The 15,183-nt window shown below is 51.6% G+C and overlaps 1 protein-coding gene across 2 annotated transcripts in view; it reads right to left on the bottom strand.

Annotated features, from left to right (window-relative positions):
• Positions 1-15,183, bottom strand: part of TBCD (tubulin folding cofactor D) — a 181,548-nt gene that overhangs the window by 153,199 nt on the left and 13,166 nt on the right. For both annotated transcript variants that reach the window (XM_068117802.2, XM_068117801.2), the window contains exon 5: positions 11,682-11,834. In XM_068117802.2, the coding sequence (XP_067973903.2) occupies positions 11,682-11,834 (153 nt within the window). The remainder of the gene's footprint in view (positions 1-11,681; positions 11,835-15,183) is intronic.

The following is a 15,183-nucleotide window of genomic DNA, read 5'->3' as shown; positions in this document are numbered from 1 at the left end:
CCCTTTGGACACGCCCTTGCCTTGGGTTATATAGGCCCCCGCCCCTCAACCTTTGCGAACCTCCCCGGCCGCTCTTCCTCCGCCCTCTGTAGCCAAACCCCTGGCTCATGGTTGGTCGAGCGGGGCTGGTTCACTCCTCCCCCTCTATGACGAGGTGGAGACACGCCTTTCTTCCCCAACCCTGCCTCGTGGCCAATGGCGGCAATTGGATCGGAGGTAATATGGGCAATCGAGGGCTCAGCGGTGACGAGAGGGGATGTAATATGGAAATGGAGGTTTTGGGGATGGGAAGGAAAGGGAATCTATTTCTTTCACTGGTGCAATGGAGTATTTCTATTAATGGAAGACACAGCCTTACGCTAATACACAGAATAAGAGATAACTATCAACAGGTATATTCTATTACTTGGCTGACGTGTATGCTTGTGGACTATGGGACGCCCTTTTGGTCTTTACACAGCTCCGGAGGCAGGAGGCACAGAATAAACAATAATCACAATAGTACAGCACACAATCCAAAAAATATACAGTCCTCATATCCACAACACTGCACCCTCCTCCTCTTAGGCACGTCCCGGGCCTACAACTTTTATTTAGTGTGACACGTAGGTGTAGTTCCCTCTACTTTTAACCTGACCCTGAGTGCGACAGTTTTAAAACATAAATAAATGTGTCCCGCTGCTCCATTGCACCCTGCCTAACAGACTTACGCCCACAGTTAACCGAATTGCGGAATGGTCTTCAAACTAAACACTGACGGTGGGGAGCATTATTTACACTGACGCTATTTTTATTTACAAAACTAACCCAGGACCTGTAATTGTTCTTTCTGGGGGGGAGACAGTCTGCTCTGCATCGACGCACCATGAACGCACCCAAAACCGCACCAATACACACCCAAGCACCAATCGGTGCAGTCACCATTGTTCAATGAATGTTCAATAAAAATAAAATCAACAACCCCTAACCCTGCAGGTGTCTCTTGCTCTTCGGCTCCCTCTGCTGGTGATTATTATTTGTCTTCCAGATGTTGTCATTTTCATTTTGCTTTGCTTACTGGCGGCCTATTTTCAATAAAGTGTGCCCAATGTGTCCTTCTTATTTATTTTATTTATGGCCCACAGGGCAGACTAGTGTGGTTCACCTGTGGGGCATCGGTGCCCTGTGGCCAAGGTCCGCCAGCAAGATTTCGGGCCCTCATGGCCGGTTCCAGCAGAGGGGCCATGCCCCAACCCATGGGGTCCATAGGTGGTGCTCGGCCACAGACATGTGGTCCATAATGTGGTGCATCGATGCAGACAGCTGGTTCTGGGAATTTCGGGCGCACAATGGCCGACCCACGCACGCTCCCCTCGGCGCCCAACGGCGCACAGGTCATGTGGGAGACAAAAGAAAGACAATTGAGCGAGGGGTAAGGTCACAAGGGTACACGTCAATAAGGCAATGCAAGGCAAAATGCGTACGGAGGGCGAAGTGAGAAAGCTCGTCCCTACCGTACGTCACCCCCCTGTCACCTAGCCTACCCTTGCCCTTACCCCATATGTACAAAATCTACACATTACCAATTCGTCACTACTGTCACGTCTTCCCCATATTTCCCCTATACCAAATTCGTCACCACAATCCCTCTACTTCAAAAATTTGCCATCATCAATTCATCATCAATCCTCATAAGGAGGAAGAGATGGAATTACGCACAATGTCACACCCACGTCATGATGCGTCTCACATTCCAAACATTTGCACAGTAAAAATAATTAAACATGGCATGGTGTGGAGTACCTGTCACCTCAGGTGAGTGGATGCAGATGGTGCGAGGAGATCCTTCATCCTAACTATCCTCTAAATGACTTTAACACACTTTACACTACCCGGGGTCTTTCCCTGCCAATCCATTGGCCCTCTTACACTATGGGTTCTAAAAACCAATTCCCATTGGCCAAACTGTGGTGCTCTTCAATTTGGGGGTCTCACTCCCCCGATTCATCTCCCGGTGCCCTCGCACAATTTCTGGGCTGTGGCGTGTACCTCTCCCAGTGGGCCTACCCACCTGCACACCTCCACCACTGCAGTTGCCTCCGAGCTTACCTGCTCCTCACCCTAACCTAACTACCTGGGGAAGGCCCTCTGGCACTCTCCCCACTCGGTGCCCTCACTGGCACTGGGCTGCCCGATCCACACCCGGGATCCTCAGGCACCCACTCACAACTACCGGCTCCCAGAGCCCACCTGCGGCCTCACCTGGCCGACATCCTCACAGTGGTGGAGTGCCCAACCAACTACACACACTAACAGGCTACACGCCCAGCCATTTCCACAACACTAATGCACCCATTCACAATACCATTCTGCAACCGCACCACAAATGCCAATATCCATCCACAATTTACCTGTACCCTCTACCTAACACTGACACTACCCGCCCCGGGTATCCGTGATGGGGGTCCACTCTTCCCCCATTCACACCTTCGAACCATCCACTCCACTCCACAATTTCCGCCATACTCACTCCACGACCATCCATTCCAATCCTCCAGACCATTTATTCCATACACCTGTCTTTCATTCACCTGTCGTTGCACACCTGTGCAATCCTACCTGGTGCCACCTGCACCCTCCTCCTCTTCCTGGACCATTTGGTCAACACAACACGCCATCACCACTACTCCCTCATACACTGCTCCATTCACCTGTTCAGTTGCACACCTGTGCAATCACACCTGTTCAATTCTCACCTGTTCAATCCTCACTCACACGGCATCATCTCAGCTAACTACTCCCTTCTGAAACTTGCGCTTCCCAGTCGTCCCTTTAAACTATTGCGCTCCCACGTCATTATCATCCACACTAATCTACCTGCGTCCCCACTACAGGTATCAGTCACTAACTAATCTTAACGTCACCTAATGTCATCTCCGCTAGATCCCTACACACCATATCCTAACCCACCCGGGCTAGTTTTCACTGCCATACACCCCATAAGCTATTGCGCATTTGCCCCCACTTTTTGTGAGGGATGACAGAGTTGCCATCCCACCACAGCGGGGCATCTCTCCCTACCATCCCCCCAGTCCTCTGACGCTACGAGCCCCCGTCGCAAGAGGTACTGGGTCCTGCCTCGGCATCTAGAGCCGAGGCGATCCATGAGGGCGCCTGCTCGCCGGCATAAGGTCTTATCCGGTCGGCATGGACGATCCGAGGGGGGGTCCGTGGCCCCATTTTGATCTTAATGACCACGTCACAGATTTACGACAGGACGACTCCCGGGCCTTGCCAGGGGGAGGTGAGTTTTGGGCACCTTCCCTTCTGCCTCCGGGGATTAAAGAACCAAATCTTCATCCCCGGAGCGTATTGACTCCCCTGGCTCCGGTCGTCGTACCTGCGCTTCATCTTGGCCCCCGCCAGATGGAGCTGGCGGCGGGCGAAGGCATGGACCCGCTCCATGCCTTCCTTCAGGTGACGTGCGTACCCCTCCCTCGGCGGTGTGTCCGTGGTGTCTGGCACGGGACCGCATAGCAAGTCGGCGGGAGCCCGTAACTCCCGCCCATACATAAGCAACGCTGGACTGCATGCGGTGGCCCCGTGCTGGCTAGTTCGGTAGGCCATCAACAGGTACGGGAGATGTTCGTCCCAGTCATCCTGACGGGTGGTGGTGAACAATGCCAGTTGTTGGATCAATGTTCGATTGAACCTTTCCACCATCCCGTCAGATTGTGGCCGCAAGGGCGTGGTCCTGGTTTTCCGAATTGACAGGAGTCTGCACACATCTTTTAGTAATTGGCTCTCAAAATTTCGACCCTGATCGGTGTGCAGCTCCTGTGGAATCCCGTGCCGACATACAAATCCTTCTACGAAGGCCTGTGCTACCACCCCTGCTTCTTGGTTGGGGAGGGCATAGGCCTCCGGCCACTTGGTGAAATAGTCCATTACAACGAGGATATACTTATTACCTTGGCGGGTGCGGGGCAGCGGTCCTAGAATATCCATAGCCACCCGCTCAAGGGGGGCCCCCACCTGATGTAATTGAAGGGGGGCCCTCATCCTCCGTGCTGGTCCCTTTTTGGCAGAACAGGCGTCGCATCTCCGACACCAGTCCTGTATGTCGCGCCCCATATTCACCCAATAGAACCTCCGGCGGACCCGAGATATTGTCTTTGTCCTGCCCAAATGGCCGCCGGAGCGGGTACCATGCACCTGTTGCAATATGACGTTCTTGAATTTGTCAGGGACTATCACCAGCCAGGAAGTTCTATCAGAGGGAACCTCCACCCACTTGCGATACAAGATGTTGCCTTTCAATTCCAGGGTCTGCCACTGAGCCCAATACGCCTTTGTTTGCGCCCCGAGGGGGGTGACCTCTTCCCCCTTTGGTCTTTGCCCCAATTTGACCCATTGGAACACCGGCCCCAGAACAGGATCCTCCTGCTGGGCCGTGCTCCAAGCCAACTCTCCAAATTCCTCGTCCGCGGTTAGTGGCAAAATTGGCCCTCTCACCCGGGTTGCCCGGACGACGAGAATCGGGGCGGAATCGCCCAATTGCTCCCTCTCCTCGTGTCTCGCACAAAATTTACAGTTTTCCCCCAGACAAGGACGCCGAGAGAGTGCGTCCGCATTACCATGGGCCTTCCCGGCCCTATGGGCCACATCAAAATCGTACTGCTGCAACTTTTCCAACCACCTTGCAATTTGGCCCTCCGGTTCCTTGAACCGAAGGAGCCATTGCAAGGAGGAATGGTCAGTTCTAACCAAAAATTTCCGCCCGTACAGGTACGGGTGGAAATGGTTCATGGCAGCCAGCATAGCCAATAACTCTTTGCGAGTGACGCAATAATTTCTCTCGGGCCTACTTAAGGCCCGACTATAGTAACCAATCACTCTCTCCACGCCCTCCTGTGTCTGGGACAAAACTGCGCCCAATCCTTCCTGGCTCGCATCCGTGTCCAGGGTAAATGCCCCGTCACTAGTGGGGTAAGCTAGAAGGGGTGCGGATGTTAGACACCCCTTCAATTTTTGGAAGGCCTCGTGGCACTCCCGTGTCCAATTAAATCGCGTCCCCTTCTCCGTAAGCCGGTGGAGGGGACGGGCCAACTCCGCAAATTTCGCCACAAAGCGCCGGTAGTAGGAGCAGAGTCCCAAAAATCCCCGCACCTCTTTGATGGTACGTGGTGCGGGCCACTCCTCTACCGCTTTAATTTTGTCTGGGTCCGTTTTTACCCCCTCGCGGCCGATCACGTGACCTAGGTAGGCCACCTCTCTTGCAAACAAAGTGCACTTACTCGGGTTCAGCTTCAACCCTGCCTGTCTGAGGCACCCGAACACCTGGTCCAAATTAGCTACTGCCTGGGGGAACGTTTGGGCATGTACCAGGACGTCATCCAGGTACACCAGGCATGATTGCCATGGCATGCCGCCCAGTACATGCTCCATCAATCTTTCAAAGGTGGCGGGGGCGTTACACAAACCAAACGGCATCACAGTAAACTGATACAGTCCCTTACCTGTGGAAAATGCCGTTTTCTCCTTCCCTGCCCTATCCATCTCCACCTGCCAATACCCACTCTTGAGGTCCAAAGTTGTGAACCAATTTGAGCCCGCAACGGCATCGAGGGTGTCATCAATTCTTGGCAGGGGATACGAGTCCTTGAGTGTCACGTTGTTTAGCTGGCGATAGTCCACGCAGAACCGCGTGGTCCCATCTTTCTTTTTGACCAGCACAACAGGTGACATCCAAGGACTTCCCGAGGGCTCGATCACACCTGCGTCGAGCATTTTTTCAACCTGCTCGTCAGCTTCCGCCCTCTTGCTCCAAGGGAGCCGTCGGGCGGCCTGACGAATAGGCCGGGCCTCACCGGTGTGGATCTGATGTTTCACCAGGCCCGTACGTCCAATATCCTCGGTGGACAAGGAGAAGAGGTCCAAATGGGACCCAACCAGTTTGTGTAAGGCCTCCCTCTGGGTACCTCCCAACTCTACACTACTACGATTTACCATCTCGCAAATGGGATCGGGCCAATTCCTAGAACTTATTGAAGGCTCCCCCTGGGGCCGGCTCGGCTGGACGTTCTCGCCCCTCACTGACGCGACTTCTCTAACTGGGGTGCAGCCAGCTACCTTCGTGCCCCTCCCTATAGTGCGTGGTTCTGTGCTAGTATTAATTACTCGGACGGCCACCACCGGCCCGCCCGTTTTTACAAGGGTACGGCCCACGATTAAACCAGGTATGGATAGCGCTGCCACCGGTTCGACCAGGCCGCAGGATTCCTGCCATGTCGGGCGAGCTGACCATCGGGCCGGCACTACGGCCTCGGCCCCCGGAGGGATGGTCACGGCCTCAGGAGCCTCCAGCTCCACCCTCTCGGCTGTGCTCACCCCCTCCAATGGTAGCTCTTCCACTCCCCATCGCAGGATCCCCCGACTCAAGTCGATTTTACAACCGCTGGCAGTCAACAAATCCAACCCTATTAAGCATGGGTCGCACACCTCCGCCACCCAAACCTCTATCTCTTGCTTCACCGATCCCAACTTGAGGGTCACAAAACCACGCCCTATGATCGGAGCCGTTGCCCCGGTAGCCAACTGCAAACTATGATTTTCCAGACGCTGGATTTTACCCCAGCCGTCTGCACTCGAATTAAGGACCACGGGGCTGATGATCGTGGCGCTGGCTCCCGTGTCCACCACGGCGTCTACCCCCACGCCGGCAATTTTGCACCGAATTGTCAAACTACCCATCCCAATTCGGCCACAATGAATGACCTGTCGCGTCAACGAGGGCTTCTCCCCATCCTCTACTGCCGAACACCGCCCTGCATGCCCGGCACGTTCTAGTTTCCCGGGCCCTGGCGGGGGGGTGTCTGAGGTCGGCTAGGCCGATCGATACTGGGCGGAGTTGAGGGCATCGGTTGGCGGGAAACGTCCCGGCGCGGAGCTCGACACTCCCATGCACGGTGACCCATCCTAGCACAATTATAGCACCTCACCTGGTAAGGTGCTTGCCTCCGGTATTCCAAATCCCCCCCCCTGTATGTCCGAATTGGGGTACTCTGTCGGGGACTACCGGGTGCCACCGCTGGGGCCGCCTGCCATGGTCCAGGTCCCGCCAGGCGCCGATCCACTAACCTCCGGACCATGCTCTCCAGGTCAGGGCCCCCGTCGGGGGCGGGCCCCCTTGGGGGGCCGCCCCCCATCACGGGCCCCATCTGACGCACCGCCACTGCATGGCGCTCGCCTCCCCGGGCCAGGGGCCTCGCTGCTTCCCAACGGGCTGCAGCGTCGGCCGCCTGACTCATGGTTTGCGGGCGCCACATGGCGAGCTGTTGCCGGAGCTCCAGATCCGGAAGGGCCTGAATAAAGTGATCCAGCGCCAGGCTTTCCTGGGAACTCGCCGCCATGTCCGCGTGTGCAATCCCGACCGCGCGGCGAATATCGTGAGCAAGTTCCCCGATGGTCTCCTGGGGCTTGCGTTTTCGCTGCGCAAGTTGGGCTTTAACAAGCTCGCTTTGCTGTTCAATGCCGAACCGATTAATTAATGCCGCACGGAGGGCTGACAGGGTGAGAGCACCCGGTGGTAAAGCCGTCAGCACCTCCGCCGCCGCGCCGCGCAGTGCCCCCACCAGGTGTACTCCACCTTCGTCCTGATTCCAACCGTTGCCTTTACACACGTACTCAAACTGCGCCAGGTACGCCCTCAAATCACTCTTGCCGTCATACGGCGCGAGTGGGACCTTGTGGGCGCCCGAAGGTCGGACCCCGCGCGTCACTCCTTGCGGGATCAACGCGGGACCAAACCGTTCGGGCTCCCACAGTACGCTATTCCCGGGGGGCTCCCGCGCGTCTCCCGTCCCTCCAAACACTACCCCTCCTGGTGTCGATGCCTGGGTCGCCCCTCCGCAACCCGCTACCCACGCCATACCCCCACAGCCTTGCTCACCAGCACCACCCCCACTCCCCATAGCCAACCCTCCTTGCACACCTCCTCTGTCCATACACTCCGGACCAGTCATACATCTTACCATTGGTCCCTCACGAACACCCGGGTCTACACCACCCCCCAAGCCGACTGAATCTCCCCTCACATCATGTACATTGCCACTCACCTCCGTACCTCGTCGCACCTCCTCTGCCACCTGCAAACTTTTTATTTGGTCAGTGAGCACCGCATCATGATTTGAACACAGACCTTGTACATATTCCATGACTTCCTCCTTTATCTCCCTCTTAGTTTCCCTCCGTCTCTTTTTAATTTCACTCACCCCTTCTTCCACCTCCTCTAATTTTTCCTTTACCTCCTTCATCTCCCGGTGCGCCCCTTCTATCTCTTCCTCTATCGCTACTTTAACCGTTTCTACGTGCGTCCTTACCTCCCGGTCCTTCGTCTCCATTGCTTCTGTCACCTTTTCCAACCTCTTCGTCAATCCCTCATGTACCATTTCACATTCCTTTTGTGTCGCTATTAATTCATTTTTTATGTCCTTTTGTGTTGCTTTTAAACCCCCGATGATTGCTGTGTTCTTTTCCACTTGGTCCGTTAGTTCCTTTTGTCCCACTGTCAGCTGTTCTACTCCTTTCGTCAGATCTTCTATTCCCCCCTGTAACTTTGCCGTATTATTTCTCACCTCTTTCTCTATACGCTTTTCGCCTCGCTTTACCTCCTCGCGCAGCCCCGAGACCTCCTCACTCACCCCTCGTCGTATTTCCTCCATCTGGTTCCCCATCTGTTCGATTTCCCGGGCGGATTGTTCCCCTATTTCCCGCAATTTGTCCTCCATCCTATTTTCTAACCCCATTAACCCATTTTTCACCCCCTCTAACTGATTCTCCTGGGCAGCCATTCTATTTTCCACCCCCGTTAACCCATGTTTCACCCCTTCTATCCCATTGTCTAACCCCTCAAATTTCTTGTCTAACTCCTTAAAATTATTGTCTAACCCCTTAAAATTATTGTCTAACCCCTCAACGGTACCCCTTGCTTCGTCCCTCATTACCCCCATTTGGTTTCCCATTACCCCCATTTGGCCCTCCATCCTATCCATTTTTGCATTCAGTTGGGTCAAGAATAATCTGAGGTCAAACCCGGTTTGCCCAGCGTCCCCAGCCGCCACCGCAGGCTCGCCCTCCGCGGCGCCGCTATTTTGGGACCCTTCAACCACGTGAGCGAGCGCGCCATTTTGCGCGCCTGATATTCCCGCAACCACATTGCCATTTTCCTCCTCCCTTTCTTCCCCGAAGTCCTGGGTTACTTCCAACCCCTCTATCTCTCCCACCGGCATCCCGTCGCCTTGGACAGCCATGGCGCGATTTCAAAATTCGGGCTTTTCCTTTAAAACAAAACAAATTTCGGTATTTTATAATTTTGAGCGCGTGAAGCGCGCTCCGGGTCGATCTCACTCCCCGACACCAATTGTTATAGATCGCGGTTAGGATGTTATAGACCGAGCGGTGGTTTAAAACCGCGACCTAACAAAACTCACCCGATTCCACCCGAACGTTGGTTGTATCGCACCCTAGCTGCTCAATGAGGGAAAAGACAAAAGCGACGCAATGCAAGAGGAAAACGGAGACAAAAAAAAGGTTTGAAATATTACTACTGAATTTATTTCTACTATTTACACACAAGCAACAAAAAGCAATTCAGTTTATTTACAAGTACAAGACGCAGGTGACACAGGGAAAATACTAGCTTATACAGACTTAATTAACCCAGGACAGAACAAACAAAAGACGACTCACACGGGGAATTGCAGGAGGTGGATGGCTGGAGGTGAACGCTTGGTGGAGCCAACGCGGAGCTTGGTGGAGCTGAACGCTTGGTGGAGCCAACGCGGAGCTTGGGGGAGCTGAACGCTTGGTGGAGCCAACGCGGAGCTTGGTGGAGCTGAACGCTTGGTGGAGCCAACGCGGAGCTTGGTGGAGCTGAACGCTTGGTGGAGCCAACGCGGAGCTTGGGGGATTGGTGTGACGGGTTCTCTCTCCTTCCTTAGTCCCACCCAGTCCAACAACTTCCTCTCTTGCTTCAGGACTCTTTCTCTCTCTTTCTTGGTCCCTCACTCTTTACCACCGACTCCTCACCGCAACCAACGCAACCACTTGACCACCACCTCTACTGACTGACTCTTCACCACTCTGCACTTGACGACCGACTCCCAACCAACTCAGACCAACTCAAAGTCCAACTCCAGGCCTTTCTGTCTTCTGCTCTCCTCTGTAAAAACGCATCTCCCTTTGGACACGCCCTTGCCTTGGGTTATATAGGCCCCCGCCCCTCAACCTTTGCGAACCTCCCCGGCCGCTCTTCCTCCGCCCTCTGTAGCCAAACCCCTGGCTCATGGTTGGTCGAGCGGGGCTGGTTCACTCCTCCCCCTCTATGACGAGGTGGAGACACGCCTTTCTTCCCCAACCCTGCCTCGTGGCCAATGGCGGCAATTGGATCGGAGGTAATATGGGCAATCGAGGGCTCAGCGGTGACGAGAGGGGATGTAATATGGAAATGGAGGTTTTGGGGATGGGAAGGAAAGGGAATCTATTTCTTTCACTGGTGCAATGGAGTATTTCTATTAATGGAAGACACAGCCTTACGCTAATACACAGAATAAGAGATAACTATCAACAGGTATATTCTATTACTTGGCTGACGTGTATGCTTGTGGACTATGGGACGCCCTTTTGGTCTTTACACAGCTCCGGAGGCAGGAGGCACAGAATAAACAATAATCACAATAGTACAGCACACAATCCAAAAAATATACAGTCCTCATATCCACAACAATATATATATATATATATATATATATATATATATATATATAAAAGAAAGTTTTTGTTTGTTTGTTTGTTTGTTTGTTTGCACGCGCTAATCTCCTGAACGGTGAGATATAGGAGAAAACCTCCAAAACAAAAAATGTCGGGACGGGCTCCGGGAAGGTTATAGGCTAGGTGGCGAGGCCGCCTCAGCCGGGCTGGGCCCATTTCGCAATTAAAAGCTGAGCTGAATTATAGTAGTCACTCTTCTACGACCGTGAGTAAAAGCTGAATTATAGTAGTAAATTCATTCAAAAAGAACTAAAAGTGTCAGGATGGGCCCCGGGAAGGTTATAGGCGAGGTGGCGAGGTGGGTTGAGGCCACCTCGGCCAGGCTGGGCCCATTTCACAATTAAAAGCTGAGCTGAATTATAGTAGTCAATCTTCTACGGCCACAAGTAAAACCTGAATTATAGAAGTAAATTTATTCATAAAGAACCAAAAATGTCGGGACAGGCCCCGGGAAGGTTATAGGCTAGGTGGCGAGGCCAGTCGAGGCCACCTCGGCCGGGCTGGGCCTATTTCGCAATTAAAAGCTGAGCTGAATTATAGTAGTCAATCTTCTACGGCCGCGGGTAAAAGCTGAATTATAGTCGTAAATTCATTCAAAAAGAACCCGGGCAACGCCGGGTGCTTTCGGCTCGTAATAGATAAAATATTGTTCAGGGAATGTTAAAGTGTGAGATGTGCACCCCCACCTGTCCAACACAGGTATGACAAGGCATTTGGGTTGCAATGTGCCTTTCAGCGTATCAAGACCAATGGACGTGTCTCAACACCATCAAAACATATCAAGCCGGCTCGTTATCCAAAATCCCATTGGAATATTTTACAAAGCACTTTACAATTAATCAAAGTACAAACACCGAGTAGGGAAGCTGCACCTTCGCGATGTTCAGAATGCGGTCCATGAGCGTGGGATTCGCTCCGTCAGGTGTTTCGGGGCCAGGCCGTGCACCGTCGAAACGAGCCAAGTCAAAGGGAATGAGCACAAGCATGCAGAGCCAGAGGAGCAGAATGTAGCGCACTTGACATCTCTGCACAGTGCACACGGACACAACCTTAAGGATAAATTATAAATCCCAATCAAAAAATACTTCAACAACCACCCTGCAACATGTGCTCAAGATGGTGGCGGGTTCAAAATAGAAACGTCCGTCTTTCATGCGGCAATGGACACATGTAGTGCATTACATTTTCCTTCATGAATAAATCCGAGTGAGAAGCCTCCTAATATTGGTCAATCACATAGAAGCATGTAAATGTGTGGCCACTTGGCGGCCTGTGACACATCCACACGAGCATTCCATGCCAAAGCATCTCGAGAAGTAATAAAATAGTAAACCAAGAGCAAGAACTTTGGACCAATGCTACTAACACACAACGACATACACCTTTCAAAAGAGTTTGGGATTAAGGTCAATAAACTGAATACATATACTGTATATGTAATAATTGGGAGTGCCAGATTTACATCCCTCATGGAAGGGTAGCATGCACTGTGATACAGCAATTACTTCTCCCACTTTCATTAAATTACATTTTACAGGATCTAAGGATATGGAGCAGCCGCAACACAAATCATGCACAAACACACAAATATATGAGACAACACCGGACGACTTCAGACAGACAAACAGCCACTGAGCGTGGCAGAGGTTATTCAAATTCCTGGGGCACTCTGAGCAACGGTGACACCGTCTTTGGAACGTCACTTTTCTCTCTGCGCTCAGCGAGGCAATTGAGGTTGCGCTCCATCGGGAAGCTGTTCACTACCATCTCAAGTCACCCTCCCATCCCCCATCCATGATCTTTTCTACACGCATTAAACAAACCCCACCCCTCGCAAAAAGTTGCTTTTGTATCCATATTGTCCACCACTTGCGTTCTCCACCACCCATTGTCATTACCTGCATCCCTTGTTTGTCCTTCTCCATGTACTTTCGCCATCCGCCCTGCTGTTGGCGTTTCCCCTTTCTGTTCCCTTTATCTTAATCTGTTTCATGTCCTAGACTTTGCAATTATGATCCACTACCCTTGCTGCATATATTGTGATACGTTTCATATCACTCGCGTAAACGGTTGCAGAGGAGGTATTCAAAACATCGGTTTTCAAACTAATATGGCTGCCAAACCATGTGATCTATGACATCAGAAATTTAGACTTTGCCTAAGATGAGTAGGGGATCAAGTGAGTGAAGTTTCGTGTTGATCGGATAAAGTTCGTTTTTCTATCCAATATGGCTGCCAAACCATGTGACCCATGACATCATTGATTTACATTCTCCTTATATTGTTGCGTAGAACACGCTTAATAAATTTAAAACTGATCGGATAAAGTGTTGTACTTGTCGAATTATGAGGTCATAATGAAGGCACCAATGACATCATAGTTAACAACACTTATTCCCCATGTGAAGTTCTTTACAATGAACCATGCATCAAATTTTTGCATCAAGCAGTTTCGGAAATTGAGGTCCAAAGTTTTTCGGGGTTTCCAAGATGGCGCCCATACCATGTGACCGAGGATGTCATAATTATCACGAAAAAATTATACATGAGTAGATGCATACTATGGTGAAAATTGTGTCAATGAGACCAACGGTTGCCATATAGATCATGATGTTGTTGTTCTCTGCTCTTTTCCTGAAGTTGACGAGCAGAGAACACCATGTCTGCCGTGCCAAAGCCGCATTGGCTTTCTTGGGTGATGCTGTTGACATTTGTTGATGACATGCGATTAAGAACAATGCAGGCAAGTATTTTCCCAGCAATAGATAGTAGGACCACGCCACGGTCGTTGTCGACAAAATGCTTGAGCCTTTGCATTTGTACAGGGGAACAATCATGGCATCTTTGAGGACCTGGGTACTGACTCCTCACTCCAGATGGTATTGTAGAGTTGGGTCAGTCGAGTGAGGAATTTGGCACCACCAAACTTGTAAACCACAAAGTGGATACCATCATTACCAGGGGCCTTTCCAGATGACATCACTTTGATAGGTCTGGTCTCTATTTTAGTCAGAGGGCGGGCAAGGTCTTCTAATATAGGCCGCTGGAGAAGAGAGTCAATGTCCACGTCCAAGATGGAGGAGTGGCAATTGAGGACACCATTAAAGTGTTCAGCATAGCGCTCCAGCATCTTGTTTGGATCTATGATGAGGTGCTGGCCATCTGAGCTACTGAGTGCAGCGATACCACAAGAAGATGGTCCATTGACTGCCTTTAGACCAACATAGAAGCACCTGAAATTCTTCATATCAGCTGCCTCCTGAATTTCTTCCGCTGTTGCTGCCCACCAGCTGTCTTTCATGGAACATAGTCTTGATTGTCCGAGTCTCCCAAGTTGCAGGTAAGAGGAGTGTTTGCTCGCTGAGCCTCTGTCATCAATCCAGTAACGATGAGCCACTTGCATTGAGTTAAGTAAACTGTTGATCTGGGAGGCGTTCTCGTCCATGTGACCACACTTTACAAAACTGAGAACGTCAGGAGCTGCCCTGAAGGTGATGTCTTGTAAAGTGGCCAATCCCACTTCAGCATCGGTAGTAGGTAGATCCAACTGTTCCAAGGTGGCATTGAGATGATGCTCAAGCTGTGATTGCACATCGCTGCATTTAAGATGTTGAGTGTTGACCTTTGTAGCAGGCTTGAGACGTTGCTTTCTCACGGAAGACTTGATCTTGAGTGACATTTTACTCCAAACAAGCCTGTGGTCAGACCAACAATCGGCTGTTGACGTGTGCATGCTCGACATCAAGCCAGTAGAGTTGCCCAACGATGACAAAATCAATGAGCCGCCAATGTTTAGAGTGTGGATGCATCCATGGAGCTTTGTATTTATCAATTTGTTGGAACAAGGAGTTTGTAATGACAAGTTCACTGGTTGAACATGGTGTCAGCAGCAAAGAGTCGTTGGAGTTCTTTTTGCCGATGCCGTGGTGTCTGATCACCTTTTGCCACGCAACATAGTCACGTCCCACTTGGGCATTGAAGTTCCGCAACAAAATAAACATGTCACGATGAGATGGAGATTGTATGACTGCTGAAAGACCATCGAAGAACTGCTCTTTGACGTCATCTGTGTTTGTCATGGTATGAGCGTATGTGTTGATGATGGTAGCAGAGCGTTCATTGTCAAGATCGAGTCGCAGCCATGAGATGTTCACCGATACCGGTTGGGACAGCATCTGGAAGGTTTATACGTGTGGTTTTAATCGCAAAACCAACACCTGCCTGACTACTTTCACTTTCCGGATTCCCGCTACAGGAGAACTTATAACTGGAGATTCGTTCCTCAAGATGGGATATACCAGGTAGACGAGCCTCATCGAGTGCTGCAATGACTATCCCACATCGTGCCAATTCGTGGCCAATAAGGGCTGTTCG

The sequence above is a fragment of the Myxine glutinosa genome, chromosome 5 (genome assembly GCF_964187855.1).
Source record: "Myxine glutinosa chromosome 5, kmMyxGlut1.1, whole genome shotgun sequence".
In the NCBI taxonomy this organism is placed as follows: Eukaryota; Metazoa; Chordata; class Myxini; order Myxiniformes; family Myxinidae; genus Myxine; species Myxine glutinosa.
The sequence above is the reverse complement of the archived record's forward strand: the minus strand, read 5'-3'. Positions and strand labels throughout refer to the sequence as shown.